This window comes from Protopterus annectens, chromosome 8.part0 (genome assembly GCF_019279795.1).
Source record: "Protopterus annectens isolate FY-2018-M chromosome 8.part0, PAN1.0, whole genome shotgun sequence".
Classification (NCBI taxonomy): Eukaryota; Metazoa; Chordata; order Ceratodontiformes; family Protopteridae; genus Protopterus; species Protopterus annectens.
The window spans coordinates 1249174141-1249193439 of NC_056741.1; the positions used below are offsets into that span (position 1 = coordinate 1249174141).

At 41.2% G+C, this 19299-nt stretch overlaps 1 protein-coding gene across 2 annotated transcripts in view; it reads right to left on the bottom strand.

Moving 5' to 3' along the window:
• Positions 1 to 19299, bottom strand: part of LOC122809337 — a 2116265-nt gene that overhangs the window by 48175 nt on the left and 2048791 nt on the right. The window contains exon 19 of one of the 2 annotated variants that reach the window (XM_044080743.1): positions 1160 to 1518. In XM_044080743.1, the coding sequence (XP_043936678.1) occupies positions 1163 to 1518 (356 nt within the window). In that variant the 3' untranslated portion in view covers positions 1160 to 1162. Of the gene's footprint in view, positions 1 to 1159; positions 1519 to 19299 lie in introns of those variants that run through there. The other variant, XM_044080744.1, reaches the window with a different exon arrangement.

Below are 19299 nucleotides of genomic sequence, written 5' to 3' on the forward strand. Positions count from 1 at the left end.
CCTATGTTTAATGATTGAAACGATCAGGACAACAACTGGGCACGCTATGATCCCGATCTAAGCAGAACACACACTTACTATGAAAATGTAAGTGGGACTTGTTTCTTGCAATAGAGACAACTGTCAACTCTTTCTGCCTCAAAATTAAAAATATGGTTCTGCGAAAAGCTAACGCAATCTAGCACACAAAGCAAAACACAACCCACATTTTTCACAAACAGTGACTAATCTGAACTATGGAAGCAGGCTGAAGTGCCAGACTGCTGATGCAATTACACCGTGTTGCGAAATGTAGAAAGAAGGATCTGAAGATGGCACCAACCAGCATCTCTCATGCCAACAGCATCCAAATATCTTGGTTTGAGGAAGTCTGTCCTTCTTGGATGGAAGTACAGTGCTCGGGAAGCTGGGTTGTATATCACGTCTTTAACAGGCAGGAAGTCCCAAGAGTCATTACTGAAACAGTGAATATCACTGAGAACATCAAAGTGCTGCAATGGTTTCATTACTATTCTTGTACCATATTTGTAAAAACTTTAGCAGCAAAACTACACTGCACGTAATCACTGAGCTAATTCAATGATGCTTGTTTTACAGCTAAAGTTTTGAAATTATGTGTATGTTACAAACATATATGATGTTATTACATGCATCAACAACTCAGTCACACAGGAGCCCAACTCTGGTGGATATTCACTTGCAAATTTCTGTGCAATGTAATTCACTGTTTGATAACTCTGTCACTGAATATTCACCTGTAAAATTGTTATAGTGTAGAACTTACTGCTGAATGTGTAATATAAGTTGCTGCTAAATATACTTTTTTGTAAAATGTTTGCTAAATGAGACTGATTTTTTTTCTTTTTTTGTTAAATACCACTGCAAAATGCCTCAGGTCACAGCAGAAGAATCACTGGACTAGTCCACCTATGTAGTTAAAGTTTAAACAAACAAATAAATACCACACCTGTAACAAACAGCAAGCAGTACCATGAAAGAAGGCAAATGTAAAACAGTTCTAGCCGAAGAAAACTGATATTTTACAATCTCTCTCTCACACACACACACACACACACACACACACACACACACACACACACACACACACACACACACACACACACACACACTCTAATTAAACTTAAATGATTGCATCTACCTCTTAGTTCCAGTTCCGTGGATGCCACCCTGTTGACTCAGCAGTGTCGGACATACTTCTCTCACCCCTGCTGTTTTGGAAACGGGATTCAGAATTCCGAAATGTGCTTGTATCTATTTCAAGCAATGGTACTGGTTTTGAGGCTGGTACTCTAGATCCTGGAATGGACTGGTTTGCTGGTACACGACTTTGGAAACCCTCAGCATACCTGTCTGCTGCAGAAGATCGAGAAGCAGGGAGCAATGGGTTAATATTCCGACCAGCATCTTCATCCAAATAGGCTACATTGCCAGAGGAAGCATCTCTGGAAGAATAAGGCTGTACTGGTGTATCCCAGGTAGGATTTCTGGTCTGCTTATCTGGGGGGAAAAAACAAACAAAAAAAAAACAATGAGCACTTTAAAAAAAAAAAAATGCAGATTACTTGTAATATAGTATGGTACAACTAAGGAAGAAACCAATCAGTGATTTACCATTAAATGGGTTGAAATTATGTAATAAAAAAGGCAAGCACAAGGAAGACACAAGTAACTTTCTTTAAAAATGTACTACAACGGTTATGTAGCTTATCACTATTCTTGTCGAAAACCAAACCACATGCTAACCATAATGATAAACATATCACAACACAAAAGCAAAGTGAGCTAGTATAACCACAACAAAATTAACGTTAAAACACAAGCTACAAACGAGCTATAAACTGAAAACAGGTTTATTAGCGCTTTCGGAAAAAAGTGCCTTTCCTTCTTCAGACAGAGCATACTGGCTCATACTCATAAGTTAATATACAGTCAACTTAATTAACCAATTAGCCAGATTGCTTAAACCACAGTTAAAGCTACAGCCCACTAACTTCCTTCAAAAAACTTCACATACCATCCCACATAAATACAAGTCATCATGTCTAAAACGCGCATCTAGCGCATATCTACAACAAGACACCAAAACTTTAAATAACGTCAAAAACAACTGATGCGCTCTTGTGTAAAAATTCTCGAATTAATAAAAACAAGAGCGTCAGTAAAGAATGACATTTAAAATCAAATGCATAATAGCCAAAATTTAAAATTTGGAAATTACCTTCTCATAGCTAAATGTTTAAGAATGCTGATAATAGACATGCTCTTTGAGCCCAGGAAACATGTACGCGGCAGTTCTAATCTGCCAAAACAACTTTTCTTTTACTAGCTGAATTTGCCAGGGTCCACCTCTAATGTCAGTTTCGATATGTTTAAGTATACTAAATTTAAAACTATGCTCTGGACATTTTGAAATATGTCTAGCCAGAGCATTAGTAGGATCATTCCTACTGATAGCATAATAATGTTTGTAAATGCGCTGCCTTAATTTCCTTTCGGTTTTACCTATATAGAAGGCAGCGCATTTTTCACAGCAGGCAGAATAAACAACACTTTTAGTTTCACAATTAAACTTGCCCCTGATGTTGTAAATATTGTCTCTAATTTTAACTTTGGATCCCAGGCTGACATATTTACATTGTCGACATGACCCGCATTTAACCATACCAACCTTCATGGTGTAATCATTATGCCGCTTAGCTTCAAGCAAAGATTTTAAATTATACCCCCTCCTAAAGGTAATTTTTGGTACAAGACCAAAGCGATTGAGCAAAGAATTATCATCTGTGATAAGTGCCCAGTTTTTATTAAGTACATCTCTTATTAATAGATGATCTTGGCTATACGTGCACAAGAAGCTTGTCCTAAACACATGATCACCAGTGTCATTACTAAAACCCATTCTGGTTACTTAATCTATCGTTGCCCAAACAGTCATGATTTGACAAAATAGGTTTAAAATAGCCAATTTTTCGTTTGTGGGTCACTTCAGATGTAACATCAGCTATCATAGTACATGGATAGCCTCTGTTGTTGAACATATCACCCAAGTTTTTACATTCTTCAATGAAATCAATTTCATCTGAGATCATCCTAGCTGCCCTCATCATGTGACCTTTTACAACAGCTTTTTTCTGATGGTGAGGGTGACAGCTAGTGTAATGTAAAAACGCATTAGAATAGGTGGGCTTCCTATAGATTACACTTTTGTATCTGGAATTAGCAGTGTCCTTAACTAAAAGGATATCCAAAAAGTTAATACTATACTCTTCCAAATTATATGTGAATTCCAAAAAAATCAGTCATACCAGTAATGCTGGAAATAAACGACGGTACTAGTGCTAGGGGTCCTTTCCAAATCAAAAACATATCATCCTGGTACCTTGTGTACCAGGCAACGTTTTCTTGGAATAAAGCATCTTTAAATAGCAGGGTTCTCTCCCAATGCGCCATTACGCAATTGGCAAAACTTCCGCCACAGGGGGAACCAATTGCCAACCCCAGATTTCTGCAAATAAATTTTGCCGTCGAAAACCATAAAATTGTAGGTCAACACAATTTCCAACAAAGTTTCGACTAAATAAATAGTATTATTGTTAATCTTCTTGAATATGAGAAACTCCCTTGTCCATTCAAGACCCAAATTCTGCGGTATGACTGTATACAGGTCCCTTACATCTATTGTAAGGAAACTGTATTCACGATTGAAAGGGAATTTGTTAATATCCTGTAGGAAGCTCCACGAATCTTTACAGATTTGGGGCTCATGCTCAATCAGAGGCTTAAGAACACTATCAATATATTTGGCACATGAGTAAGTTATGGACCTCCGACCATCAACTATAGGTCTAAACGGGAGGTCGTTAATACATTTATGAATCTTAGGTGTGCCAAATAACACTGGTAGTTTAGGGGCAATTGTATTCAAATAACAATATAAATTATATGTCAAGTGTGCCTTCTAAGAAGAGGTCTTCCAAAACTGACCTAACTCTATTGTACGCTAGATTCACTTCATTAAAACTAGCTTCTGCATAAGTACTAGTATTAAGTTGACTTGGCATTTTGTCAACATATACATTATAGTCCATAAAGACTAGCCCACCCCCTTGTCGGGCTTCATTACTCTAACACTGCAGTCACGTAACAGGCCAATAATTTCACGTTGGTTTTGAGAGATGTTAAGCTTGTTGCTATAGTTATTTGACTTATTGGCAACTATAGCCCTTAGATCCAGTGCACACATTTTTTCAAAGGAATGTAAAGTTTCCTGCAAGGGTGGATTAAACAAACTGGCAACCCTAAATGAACTAATAAGGGTGGACTTGTCTCCCATTAACACTTTAAGATTTAACTTGCGCACAAATAATTTAAGGTCAATAATGGTCTTAACTAAATCAAAGTGAGTCAGGAACAAAAGAGAGACCTTTTGAAAAAAAGTTAGCCAAATCTTGGTTAACACCAAAAATGGTATAATTATAAATCTTAAAGTCCCCTTCGGTACTACTAACAATACGAGGTTTGTTAAAATATTGGATCATCTCCTCTGCTGATTCCGCCTGTTCCTTGTATTCACTTGATTCCTGCTCGTTCTCGAATTCTTTTGTTGGCCATTTTGGTTCCTTGGAAAACCCTGTTGGTTGTTTGAGTTCATCATGTTATTACTTGTGATGTTTTGTTGAACCTGGGGGCTATTGTGCCCACTATTAATGTTATTATTGTTATTGTTGGTTAGTCTCTCACTACGGCGTAAAGGCTGTACATCATCAGTTTGCGTGTCAGAACCAGAATCAAGATTATTAATAAATTCATCCTGCAAACCTTTGGTTGGCTTGGGGGGTAGTGCTAGAAATATTAACAACCTGTGATATAAGTGGAGGTCGAGGATATGCACTATTCGTAGAATATCTCTGGCGATCTTTTTCTTTTTAATATTAGACAATTTCACCATGGTTGCCTCAATACTAGAAAAGATACGAGCATATTCATATTTGTAACGCAAAAAATCACTGTCCATTTTGATGGTGTGCTCTAATGATTCAAGTTCATTTTTTAACCCTTCCATTTCCAATTTATACTGTATAATAAGCATATTCATAAACTCAAATCCTTGTTTGTCAAATAATAATAAAAGCTCATGATGAAATTGTGAGCCTTCAATCAGACCTACTGGAAAACGCCATTGTCGTAGGCCCTTAGGAATAAGTTTTTTGTCCAAACATTCTTGCAAATATGCAATTTCAAGTTGTAATTTCTTACATTTATAGAGCTTATAATTGAAATTGCTTATTAAGTTGGAAATATTACTTACAGTTTCTTCTTGATGTTGTTGACTTCCTTCTACTACCATATTACCAAAATAGTTGTTGGAATTAAGAAAATTAGTAATTGTTGGAAACAACCCATTGTCGAGGTTCTGCAAATTGCTCCAAGACACGGAGTTACTGGACTGTTGTGTGTTACTAACTTGCCCAGCTGGAACGGAGTGGCCAACATTGTTAGTACTGAGTTGAACAAAATTAGACCCGGTCGTAATAGTCTGATGTGGACCAGATGGATTATGTTCCCTCAACGCATTTGGTGAAGAGCATCTTAAAGCATTATATAAATCATTATATTTTTACATATCTTGTTATTAATAGATATTATATTAATTTATTGTTTTTTATTTTTGACTTTAGTCACTTAATAATTCATGAGAGTATTTTTATAAATATTTTAATGGCTTGAGTGAATCACCTTAGGCTGGTTTTGCCTTAGGTCAGATAACATGAATCATTATTTCATTCTACTATGCTGCTTTAACTGGTTTAACAGCCTGCTCAATCTTTATATCAATCAATGAATTAACTGATTAATAAGTGTATACAAGAGCTTTTGTTGAGTACTAGTGTTGAAACCTGAAGAAGTGTGTTGTATACACGTGAAAGCGCTTGTTTTATATAATAAAAATAGTTTATATCTTTTATTCCATCGTGGTGGTCTCTACCTGCTACTGTTTTGTGGATACCGTTCTGTTTTTCAGTTGGAGACCTTTGGATGGTGGCATTCCTTGTTTTTATATTATTTGTTCTCTTTTTACTTTTGGATTTTTGCTGCCTACACGCGATGGAGACCCCAGTAGTGGAACTTGACTATAACTCTGGACAAGGAGTCCCAACGGTAAATGGAGCAACATTTTACAGCAATGCGTCAATCCGTTGCTAAGTATGGACTTGCACCAACCTAGTATGTCTACTAATGCAGGTACTGTAGAGAAAGTACAGTTTTGTACCTACCATAAATGTAGATGTTAGAGTGCTAATACAGCTGCAGTCATAACAGATGGGTTCTCCTGCCATCAGGCGGGTCCTCGGTCGGCCGAATTCCAAAGTCTAGGTCCGGTGTCGGTTGTCGTCGCTTCTTCCTGACGTCAGTGCGACAGGGGTATAAAAGAACCAGCCGACGCCATTTTCTTCAGTTTTTCTTGCCCCAGATGTCAGGTGCCCCCAGAAGGAAGGCAATACATAAATTTGTGTAATAAGGCAATGCAATATAATCAAAATACAGTAGTTGCAAGCAAATACACCATAACTGAATACCCCAATGAGGTTGTATGAGGAGGTGTTAGCCAATAGGCCTGTCCCAAGAGGGGAAGGAGGGAGGGAAACCTGGACTGCAGCTGTATTAGCACTGTAACATCTACATTTATGGTAGGTACAAAACTGTACTATGTTCATCGTGCATACAGCTGCAGTTATAACAGATGGGTAGAATCCCAAAGCTAAGAAAGGGGTGGTAGGCACTAGGTGGAACTAGGAGGAGCCAGGATGCCCTGCAAGACTGCAGTGGCAAAGCCTGCTCTAGTTTTGGAGTATAATGGTAGGTGGTAGTGCTTGGAGAAGGTATGCACAGAACTCCAAGTGGCTGCTTCCAAGATATCTTTGTCAGGAACTCCTCTGAGGAAAGCTGCAGAGGTAGCTGTGGCCCTTGTGGAGTGAGATCTGATGCCTGTAGGTACAGTTTTGCCATGAAAAGAATAGCAACATCGTATGCAGTGGGCTATCCATTTTGAGATTGTCTGTTTGGAAATTGGCTTTCCTTGAGCTCCTACAGCACAGGACACAAAGAGCTGTTCTGATTTTCTGAAAGGCTTTGTTCTGTCCAAATAATAACGCAGTTGTCTGTGGATGTCCAAGGAATGTAATAATCTCTCCCCTTTGTTTTGAGGATTAGGATAAAAGGTAGGTAAGTGTATGGCCTGATTCAAAGCTACCCTGGATACCACTTTAGGCATAAAGGACGGGTTGGTTCGTAAGGAAACTCTGTCCTGACGGAAGATTATAAAAGGCTGCACAGCCATGAAAGCTTGTAGTTCTGAAACTCTACGAGCTGAGGTAATAGCCAGAAGGAAAGCTGTTTTCCAGGACAAATATTGCAAATCTGATGAGGCAGCTGGCTCAAAGGGAGGCAAGGTCAGTTTTTCCAGAATTAAATTGAGATCCCAAGCAGGTATCGGTTGTTTCCTTGGGGGTCTTAGATTCTTAGCCCCTCTGAGGAACTGTCTTAAGAGAGGGTGAGAGAATAAGGGTGGATCAGTGATGTATTCTGCAGAAATGGCTGAGGCATGGATTTTGATGGAGGAGAATGAAAGTCCACTGCTTAGCAGCTCAGCTAGATACTGTAATATCTGAGGTAAATTCAGTTTTCCAGGATCCTGGCCCTTTTTCTCATTCCAGATACAAAACCGTTTCCATTTTGTGGAGTAAGCTTTTCTAGTTGATGGCCTTCTGACCTCCAAAATGACATCCTGCACCTCCTTGGAGAGTAGGGTCTGTTGTGATGCTTAAGGAATCTTCCATGCGGCTAGATTGAGTGTTTTTAGCTGGCTGTGAAGAGTTTTGAAGCTGTGTTGAGTCAAAAGAAGAGGCATTAGAGGCAGGGTCCATGGTGGGGAATGTGTCAGGCTCCTCAGGAGTGGGTACCAGTGTCGTCTTGGCCAGTCTGGAGCAATGAGAATCATCTTTGGTCCGTCTGCTCTGGTTTTCAATAGAACTTTGGGCAGCAGAGGAAGAGGTGGGAAGGCATAAACTGTCATTGATGTCCAACTGAAAGAGAGAGCGTCCACTCTCCAGGCCTTTGGATGGAAAATCCTTGAGCAGAATTTTGTCAATTGGTGATTTTTGTGGGAGGCAAAGAGATCTATGTCTGGCCTTCCCCATGCTTGGATTATTTCTATAAAAACTTTTGGACGCAACTTCCATTCGTGTGGATCTGTCATATTTCTGCTTAGGTTGTCTGCCAGCGTGTTTTCCTTGCCTGGCAAGTACTGTGCTTGTAGTTCGATTTGTAAGTCCATGGCCATGTTCCAAAGTGACATGGCCAGTCTGCATAGGGGGTATGAATGTGTTCCTCCCTGTTTATGTACCACATAAAGTACAGTTTTGTACCTACCATAAATGTAGATGTTCGAAGATCCACATTGCTGCAGTCCTTACACTTGGGTAGTCCGCTGTCCTCGATTTGACTGACATCAGGACGTCAGGGTACAAATGCGCATGACCAACGTCATATCCTCAGTCTTTTCTTGCCCCAGATGTCAGAAGACCCTAAAAATAAAGGTCAAAACCAAAAGACAGCAAACAAACAACCAACCATCCTAACACTAAAAATATGTACAATATATACAACATACATCATATTGACAACCCAACCCACATAACTACAGAGGGAAGGAGGGGCAGCAATGTGGATCTTGAACATCTACATTTATGGTAGGTACAAAACTGTACTATGTTCTTCATCTCACATTGCTGCAGTCCTAGAATCCCAAAGCAGAGGTAAGGGAGGATGGCCAAACTATAAGGAAGCAGGAGCTGCCAAAATGCCCTGCAAAACAGCAGTGGCAAAACCAGCCCTGGATTTAGAGTAAAGTGGTAGGTGATAATGCCTAGAGAAAGTATGCACTGAACTCCAAGTAGCTGCCTCCAAAATATCCTTAGTTGCCACCTGGCAGTAGCCCTAGTGGAATGAGGCCTAATCCCAGCTGGAATCTCCTTGCCATGATGGGAATAACAGAAAGCAATGCAAAACCCAATCCACTTAGAAATAGTTTGTTTTGACACAGGCTTGCCCTGAGAACTCAAAGCAAAAGAAACAAATAACTGCTGAGACTGCCTGAACCCTTTAGTTCTGTCCAAATAATATCGCAACTGCCTGTGTACATCTAAAGTGTGCAAAATCTTTTCCCCTTTATTTTGGGGATTTGCATAAAAGTAGGCAAATGAATAGTTTGGTTTAAAGCCACACTAGAAACCACTTTAGGCATAAAGGAAGGATTAAAGATACCCTATCCTTATGGAAAATTAAGAAAGGCTCAACCGCCATAAGGGCCTGCAACTCAGAAACCCTTCTTGCAGAGGTAATAGCCAACAAAAAGCAGTCTTCCATGATAAAAACTTTAATTCAGTAGTAGCTGCAGGCTCAAAAGGTTGTAGAGTGAGTTTCTCCAACACAAAATTGAGATCCCAAGCAGGAGTAGGAGCTCTGGGGACTTATATTCTTTGCCCCTCTAAGAAATTGCTTGAACAAAGGATGAGAAAACAATGGTGGGTCACAATCATAGTGAGCGAAATTGCTGCAGCATGAACCTTAATAGAAGAGAAGGACAAACCTTTGTCCAGTAACTCGGTAAGATATTGAAGAGCCACACTTAAATTAGGCTCAGAAACATCAAAATCCTTTGCTGCACTCCAAAATAAAAATCTCTTCCATTTATCACACTTTCCTTGTACTAGGCCTTCTAGCTTCCAAAATAACATTCAAAACTTGCTGTGGAAGTGGAGGCCCACTATGGTTCAAAACAGAATATGCCAGGCTGTTAGGTGCAGAGAGTGAATCTTGACATTGAGCAAATGACTGTCCTCCTGAGACAACAGGTGTGGAATCGAAGGCAAAGGCCATGGAGGCTTCAGGCTTCTCAGTAATGGGTACCAATGCTGTCGAGGCCAATCTGGAGCTATCAAAATCATCCTTGGCTTGTCTTGTCTGACCTTTAGTAGTACCTTTGGGAGGAGAGAGGCGGAAAGGCATACACATGAAGATTGCTCCAATTGAAAGAAAGAGCATCCACTTTCCAAGCTGTGGGATGAAACCTTTTGTGCAAAACTTTGGCAGCTGGTGGTTTAGTGGAGAAGCGAACAGATCTATGTCTGGAGTTCCCCATGACACTGTCAATTTCTGAAATACATGAGGATCCAATTTCCACATCCATAATTTGTCTGCTCAACACATCTGCTAAGGAGTTCTGTGCTCGGCAGAAACCTTGCCTGAAGATTTAGCTGTAAACTGAGAGCAGTCTCCCACAAGATCATTGCTTGCCTGCATAGAGGATAAGAATGTGTTGCTTGTTGATGTACCACATGACAGTTGTGTTGTCTGTTAGAATCAACACCTGCCCTGGAAGAAGTAAATCCTTGAAAGCTATTAATGCAAACTGGACTGCTAACATCTCTTTCAAGTTGATATGTAGATGTTGTAGTCTGGCAGGCCACTTGTCTTGTATCCACTTTCCATTCAGATGAGCTCCCAAGCTTTGTCTGAGGCATCTGTCGTTAGAATCTGGGGTCACAGAGAGTCCCTTGTTTAGGTGACATTCCTGAGCCCACCACAACAATTCCTTTTGAATGCAAGGTATTATTTGAATGACAGTGTCCAAATCCTGGCAGTGCTGTGTCCATACATTTTTGAGATACCATTGTAGCTTCCTCATATGCAGTTTGGCATTGGGAAGCACCAGAATACAAGATGCCATGAACCCCAAGGCTTGAAGGACTGTCCTTGCAGTCAGCCTGGACTGATGAGACAACTGATGAAAGTAAACGGAAAGATTCTTTTGTTTGTCCGGGGGCCATCTGGGATGCTGTATTCAGTCTCACACCCAGAAAGCACATGTCTTGAGAGGGTACTAGACTGGACTTTATTTCGTTCACAGAATACCCCAGGCATCTTAGCACTGCTATCACATAATCCAAATGATGAAGAAGCTCCCTTCCTTGAGCCAGAATCAGGCAATCGTCCAAATAAGGATAGATCTGTATTCCTTTTAACCTGAGGAAAGCTATCACTGGAGCCAGAACTTTCGTGAACACTCTGGGCGCAGTAGATAAGCCAAAGGGCAATGCAGAGAACTGATAATGAGAAGTCCCAGCTAGATACTTCCTGCAACTCAGTCTGATAGGAACATGAAGATAAGCCTCCTTGAGATCCAAAGTTACCATCCAATGATCTTTGCCCAGCAGAGGTAAAAGCTGCTGTAACATCAACATTTTGAACTTGGGAATGTCCAGATAAGTGTTGAGGATAGATAAGTCCAAAATTGGTCTCCACGTGTTCCCTTTCTTTGGTACTAGGAACAGGCGAGAATAAAATCCTAGGCCCACTTCTGGCATAGGGACCGGCTGTATGGCCCCTATTTGGAGTAACAGAGAAATTTGCTTGTGAGCCTCTATTCTTTGTTGAGGAGGTGGCATGCCTTTGAAAGGAGGCAAGGTATGGAAATAAAACCTGTAACCGTGGTGTATGATATCCAATACCCATCTGTCTTGGGTAATTAAACTCCAATTTTCTTTGAAAAGTGACAACCTTCCTCCCAAAGGTGCTGCCAGACGAAGGCTCTGGCAGCTGAAAAGGTAGGTCATTGGGTCTGTTTAAAGGACTGACCCCTGCCCTCACCAAGACTGTGCAGGAGAACTCCCTGTTCTAGGCCTGAAAGAGCCCTGAGCTCTGCCCCTACCACGCCTAGATCTACCCCTAGACTGGGAATCATAAGAAGGATTTAGTAGGCCAATTTCTACTAAACTTTGGAGGCTGAACCTGCAAAAATCTTTAACAGTCTGCATAGACTTAGCCTTGTCTTCCATTTTCTTTAAAACTGCCTCAACAGGAGAACCAAACAACACATCAGATTGTAAAGGAGCATCTAAAATCCTTGTTTTAACATGGTCAGATAAATTCTGATCCCTCAGCCAGGCAAGAACTGACCCAGTGGCAGCCACCCTAGACGAGGCCTGTACAGCATCAAAACCACATTGCAAAGAATGCTTACCCACCTGTTCAGAAACATGTACTAAATCTTGTAACTCTTTACAATCAATACCTTCAGAGCATCAACCTTAGACTTCAATTGTGAAAGGAGATAGTTTTGGTATTTCAACATGTGAAACTGGCAATTCAAAGCCCTCATAGCTAGAGTGGAAGAAGTATAAACTTTCTTTCCCCATCTATCCAAGGCCCTGGCCTCTTTATCTGTAGGAACCGGATTCTTGACAACAGAAGCCTTAACACCTTTAGGCCCCTGACTAACAGTTTCTGGGTCTGCCCTAGGACTCTTAAAAGATACTTATGAGCTTCAGGCACCCTGTAATACCTATCCGGTTTAACAGGAGCAGGAGGCAAAGAATCAGGATTAAGAGAAGCCTCTGTAAAAACATCTTCCACCACATCCAAAACAGGAGGTATAGCCAAAGGCCTATGCTGGGGTAAAAACAAAAATTCCCTAAGCCTTTTCCTGGAATCAGAGAAGTCCTGACCTTCCCACTTAAAATGCTCCCTCATGGAATGAAGAGTTTCTGAAAAAGAAAAATCCTCAGGAGGAGAGGCAGAAGGAGTAGAATCATCCACATCAGAATCAGAATAAGGAGAATACTCCTGCAAGTCTTCAGAAGACTCTGAAACATCCAAGCCTGCTCAAAACTCCCAAGCTCAGGCTCCACCCTAGGCCTCTTATCAGGAGGCCCTAATCAAAGTAATCAAATCTTCTGCCATTTTAAGCATATGCTTCTTGGGCACAGTTCCTGAAGAACTAGGGGTGACACCAACTGAAGCTAAACCTGGTCTGCCTCTGGGAGAAACAGAAGGAGAGGGCCTAACCACCCTAGGAAGGGAGGGAGTACAGTAACCTGAGAAGCCCCTTCAGCCTGACCTGCCTCCTGAGAGGCCACATCCTGCAATAACAAAGTCTCTCCTGGGATCCCAAAGAAACCCCACCGACACCTCTAAAGAACCGCGTCCCGCACGGATGGTTCTCATTTAAGACTAACCTGGCACAATCTAACCTTCTCTTTATATTGAATCTAGCACAAGCTCAGGCCCTAAACAAGGAATACACAAAGTAAGATAATCTCTATGCGGTATCTGTTTCCCACAAGAAATACAATTATTTACTTTTTCTGACATCCGGTAAACCACTGAGGCAAGAAAAACTAAAATATTCCAACTTTGACTCGGTCTGAAACTCGCAATGCTGCTTCTGCATCGGACCATGCGGCAAAAAAGACTGAGGATATGACGTCGGTCATGCGCATTTGTACCCTGACGTCCTGATGTCAGTCAAATGACCGAGGACAGCGGACTACCCAAGTGTAAGGACTGCAGCAATGTGAGATGAAGAACATCTGTGGTGTTGTCCGTTCTTATCAATAGTTGACCTGGTTGCAGAAGGTCTTTGAAAGCTATAATTGCATTTATTACTGCTAGCATTTCCTTTTGATTGATGTGAAGGTGCTTTTCTTTTTGGGACCATTTGCCCTGAATGCACCGATCTGTCATGTGCGCACCCCAGGCGTAGTCCGAGGCATCTGTTGTGATGACTTGATTTGCTTGAGGCTTGCTGAATGGAAGACCTGTGTTTGTTTGGCATGTTTGAGCCCACCACAGAAATTCCTTTTGTAGACATGGAATTAGTGGTATTATTGTTTCTAAACTGTGGCTGTGTTGAGACCATAGGTTTTTCAGGTACCATTGAAGTTTCCTCATATGCAGCTTTGCACATGGGATTAGTAAGATGCAAGATGCCATAAATCCCAGAGCCTGCAGGATTTTCCTTGCAGTCAGCCTGGTGCAATTTGCTAGTGCTCTGAAGTATTGAGTTAGTTGCCCCTGCTTCTCTGGCGTGAGGTAGGCCATCTGGATGTTTGTGTCCAAGTTGGCACCCAGGAAAATTATTTTCCGAGAGGGTATTAGCCTTGATTTCTCTTTGTTGACTGTGTATCCCAGAGAGTTCAACAACATTATTACATAAGCCAGATGTTTCAGAAGAATGTGCTTGCTGTCCGCTTGGATCAGGCAGTCATCCAAATAGGGGTATATTTGTATCCCTTGAAGTCTGCAGTAGGCAATTACTGATGCCAGGCATTTCGTGAATACTCTGGGCGCAGTAGATAAGCCAAAGGGCAATGCAGAGAATTGATAATGAGTTGAACCTGCAAGAAATCTGAGGTATCTTCTGCAATTTTGTCTGATTAGGACATGCAGGTATGCCTCCTTGAGGTCCAATGTTACCAGCCAAGACTCCTTGCCCAGCATGGGAAGAAGCTGCTGTAGAGTGAGCATCTTGAATTTTGGTACGAGTAGAAATGTGTTTAGGATGGATAGGTCCAAAATAGGTCTCCTTCCTTGGTACCAGGAATAGTTTGGAATAAAAAACTTGACCTTGTTCGTGAATACCTCTTGAATAGCTTTCATGTCTATGAGATCTGTAATTTGCCTTTGTGCCTCTGCCCTTTGATTGTGTGGCAGGTTTGGCATGCCTCTCATTTTTGGAAGGGTGTGAAAATGGAATCTGTAGCCTCTGTTTATAATGTCCAGGATCCATTTGTCTTTTGTGACAATATGCCAATTTTTTGAAAATGATGCCAGTTTTCCTCCTAAGGGGGGCTGCCATTTGAGTCTTGCTTGGCATGCAAAGGGGAAAGTCATTGGGCTTGCTTTCTGAATGATTGCGAGTTATCCTCACCACCTCTTTGTGTAGGAGCTTGCCATTGTCTGCCTCTAAACGATCCTTGGGATTGTCCTCTGCCCCTCGGGCGCCTGTATCGACCTCTTTGGGGTCTCTCCGTGGCTGGAAAGGACCAATTTTTGGAAGGCCAATTTCTACTGAAATGTGGGGGTTGTACCTGTAGAAAATCTTTCACAGTTTGCATTGATTTAGCCTTTTCCTCCATTTTCCTTAATACCTCCTCAGCATTAGCACCAAATAATACATCCTTTTGTAGAGGGGCATCTAGTAATTTAGCTTTGACATGATCAGGCAAGGTTTGTTCTTTGAGCCAGGCATGTCTACGTATAACTGATCCTGTAACAGCAGCTCTACATGAGGCCTCTAGAGCATCAAAACCACATTGTAAGGTATGTTTACCCACTTGTTCTGCACTATGCATCAAATCCTGCAACTCCTTCAAGTCTGGTTGTTCAGGTTGTGACATTTTACTTTTCAATTGTGATAACAAAAACTGTTGGTATTTTAGCATATGGAACTGACAGTTTAAGGCCCTCATGGTTAAGGTAGCAGAGGTATATACCTTTTTTTGCCACCTTTCTAAGGATCTGGAATCTCACTCGGAAAGTAATGGATTTTTAGCAGTGGAGGCCTTAATTCCCTTGGGGCCCTGTGAGATTGTTTCTGGGTCAGCAGCATGGCTTTTGTATAGAAATTGGTGTGAGTCAGTAACCCTGTAGTACCTGTCAGGTTTGACTGGGGCTGGAGGCAGAGAATCCGGGTTAAGGCAGGCCTCCGAGTAAACATCATCTAGGATGTCCAAGACAGGAGGTATAGCCAGAGGCCTGTGCTGAGGTAACAAGAGAAATTCCCTAAGCCTTTTCTTGGAATCTGAATAATCTTGGCCTTCCCAGTGGAAGTGTTCCCTTAAGGTATGCAAAGTTTCCCCAAATGAGTAATCCTCTGGGGGGGATACAGAAGGAATGGACTCCTCTGCATCAGAGTCTTCAAAAGGGGAGTAAGAAAGTTCCTGATCATTGGAGTGTTCTGAAATAATGGAGCCCTGATCAGAGGAGGGGGATTCTTCCTCCACTCTGGGCCTTTTGTCCGGTGGGGGTTGAGAACCCCTGATAAGAGTAATTAAATCCTCAGCCATTTTAAGCATCTGTTTTTTAAGTAATGGGGCCTGGAGATGGGCCCTGTGTAGCTTGTCTCTTAGAATGCATGGCTGCTTTAGACTTAGTGAAAGCCTTGATGGAAAAAGAAGAGGAAGGTCTGAAGACACCTTGAGTGGAGGTAGACCTGTCCACATTTTGAGGTTCAATGCCAAGAGTGGTTTTGGTATCTGTAGTCGGGGTGTGGGCTGAGGAGCCTGCGACCTCGGGCACAGGAGACACCGCCAATGAAGTGTCGTCGGTAGTCAGGGGCTGCGTAGGCGCCTCGCTGAGAACCGGACCACGAGTAGTCGGCTTTGGCGTGGTGTCGGTAGAGGCCGCGGACCTCGTGTGTCGGTCCTTATCTTTGCGTTTTTTAGACAAAACTGGAGTCGGAGTATCCGACGACATAATGTAGTTAAATGTTTTTCCAAAATAATGCTGGGCGAACTCCGCCCGACACTTAATGGTGCGTTTGTTGAATGTAGCACAAAAATGAGAGACCGAGACGTCGTGGTCTGGGCCTAAACAAGGTATACAGAGGGAATGGAAATCCTTATGCGGTATTTGCTTCCCACATGAAATACAATTATTAACTTTGTCTGACATCGGTCTGAGGCAAGAAAAGTTTCCCCAACAGGGTACTTAGCTTTCAAGAAGACTTCGGTTTCAAAATTTTCATAATTTCAGGAGCTGGCCGACCGGCACTTGCGAACTGCTTCTGCTTCGGGCACCGCGCGGCAAGAAAGACTGAAGAAAATGGCGTCAGCTGGTTCTTTTATACCCCTGTCGCACTGACGTCAGGGAAGAAGCGACGACAACCGACGCTGGACCTAGACTTTGGAATTCGGCCGACCGAGGACCCGCCTGACGGCAGGAGAACCATCTGTTATGACTGCAGCTGTATGCACGATGAACATCCTTAGTGAGTTCTATGATAATTTACAAGAACTTGAGAATGATTTATATAAGCTACACAGATTGATCTGGCAAAGGAGACATATGGAAGCAAGCCTTCACTTCCATATAGTAATGTGAGGCATGCGAGTATTATGCATGCCGACATATGGTGATAGCCACCATGAGTTACTGAAGAAATTGCAACAATTAAATCTGGACTTAAGTAAACAATATATGAAACTTCTTATAGATTATTTCTCACACATTGAAAATGAACTCACTATTAAAATAGAGACTCTGCATAGAGATCTATGTAATCGTTATAAAGGTGAAGTTTATGAGAAAAAAATAGACACCATGTATATGCAAGTTATGGCATACAGTGACAAACTACAACAAATAAAATCTAAAAAATTACAAAGAAACTATCGAGATTTTCTGTCTGGACAGGTCTTTGTATGGCCAAAAATCAATCGTCAACGTAATGACCATATGCATGTGCAAAACCATCACCATAATGCAGATGGTGAATTACAGATTCCTGAAACTGTCCCTTTAAATTCCATGAGAACGGCTACGCAGGAGAATTTGAACATAACCAGCGTAGATATTACTTCATTAGGTGGAAGTGCGACGACTGACCCTATGCCAGTAACGGATACTCCACCCCCTAATCAACAAGCTTTGGAGGAGCAGTTCTCTTCTAACAGGAATGGTGCTAGACCGAAAGCGGCACCTGGGAAAGTTATTAATGTTTTTTTACCCCTCCCAATACAATATCGCATCAAGCCACAAGCGAGATCCAGCAGTCGAGGAAGACAGAAAAGAAAATTTTCAGGCGAGACCATGGAGGTAAGGAAAAGGAACAGGAACTAAATAAACTTGTATTTAATCTTTCGAGCCATGTTTTGAGCTCTAGCGAGGTGGCCTTACTGAATAGAGGTCTTTCTTTCATTCCTTCACAAAGTAGCAATCTCCCTGAGCTACTGACTGATTTACGTCTTTTTGCAAGGAATTTATCCCTGAAGCTGCTGTTTAATGATGCTAATGGGACTGATTCAGAAAATCAGCTCAAACGTAAAAGTACATTTATACCTGCTCTTCCTTCTAATATTGAGTGTTTTGTTCAAGTATGTGAACAGGACTTTTATGAATATTTTTCAGATGTTATACCTAAAAACTTGTATTATAATTTAGATGTTAATGAGTGGCGTTCCCTTTCTGACTTATCTCATGATACCAATTTGATTATCCAACCAGCTGATAAAGGGGGAGGCGTCGTATTACTAGATGCCTCTATGTATAATGAAATTATGTTGAACACGCTGAGTGACAATAATACATATCGTTTGATTGAGCAAAATGTTCTTTCTGGTATTATAAGGAATGTCCATGATGTTCTATATGACCTTTTGATGTGTAGGCAAATTACAAGGGAATTTTACGAATACCTACTGGTGGAGTTTCCGTTGATACCTTTAAATCAAAGGTCTCCCCAAAATACATAAAGGCACCCCCCCCATACGACCCAAAGTATCAGGGGCCGGATGGGTTACAGAGAATATTTCCCATTATTTGGAGTCGGTCTTGGGACCTCTAGCCAGAAGCATTCCAACAATTTTGAAAGATACATACCAGCTATTGAATGATTTAGAAAACCTAACAAAAGGTGACAAACTTACCTCCCCTGTTATTTTGGTCTCTCTGGATGTTAAGAACTTATTTACAGTGATTCCCAATAACTATGGAATAGAGACCATTAGGAGAGACATTACATGAAATGGGACGGTTAGACAATAATTTACAAATAGTTTATTTGCACACTTTTGGATGTAGTACTTAACAATAACTTGTTTATGTATCGTAAAGTAGTATATGCACAGACGTGGGGTGTCGCAATGGTCACCCCATGTGTGAACTCATATGCGAATTTGGTTATGCATCAATGGGAAAATACCCATTTGTTTAGCAGTGAGTTTTTCAAGCACATTTTGCTGTACAGACGTCTTGTGGATGATATATTAATTGTGTGGGATGGAAGTTTGGATCTATTGAAAGATCTTGTTATTTATTTAGAGTCTACCACAAACTTTTCGAGGTTTACAATGGAGGCATCCCTTGTTAAGTTAGATTTTCTAGATATTACAATCTCTAGAGATACAGAAGGTCTGATTTCAACCACCCTGTACAGAAAACAGTGCTGGAAAAATTCATTGCTACACTATAATAGTATGCACCCACGTTTTGTGTTCCCAAACATTGTTAAAAGTCAACTTATGAGGGTTATGAAACTGTGCAGAAGTGACATTGATAGGAATTTACAAATAGACCTTATGGGTAAGTTATTTCAGGAAAGAGGCTACACTGCTTCTTTAATACAGGATGTGAAACATTCTGTATTGAATTCAATGGATGATGTTTGTAGAAGGTACTATAACCCCTAGATGTACTAGGACAGAATACATCAGACAC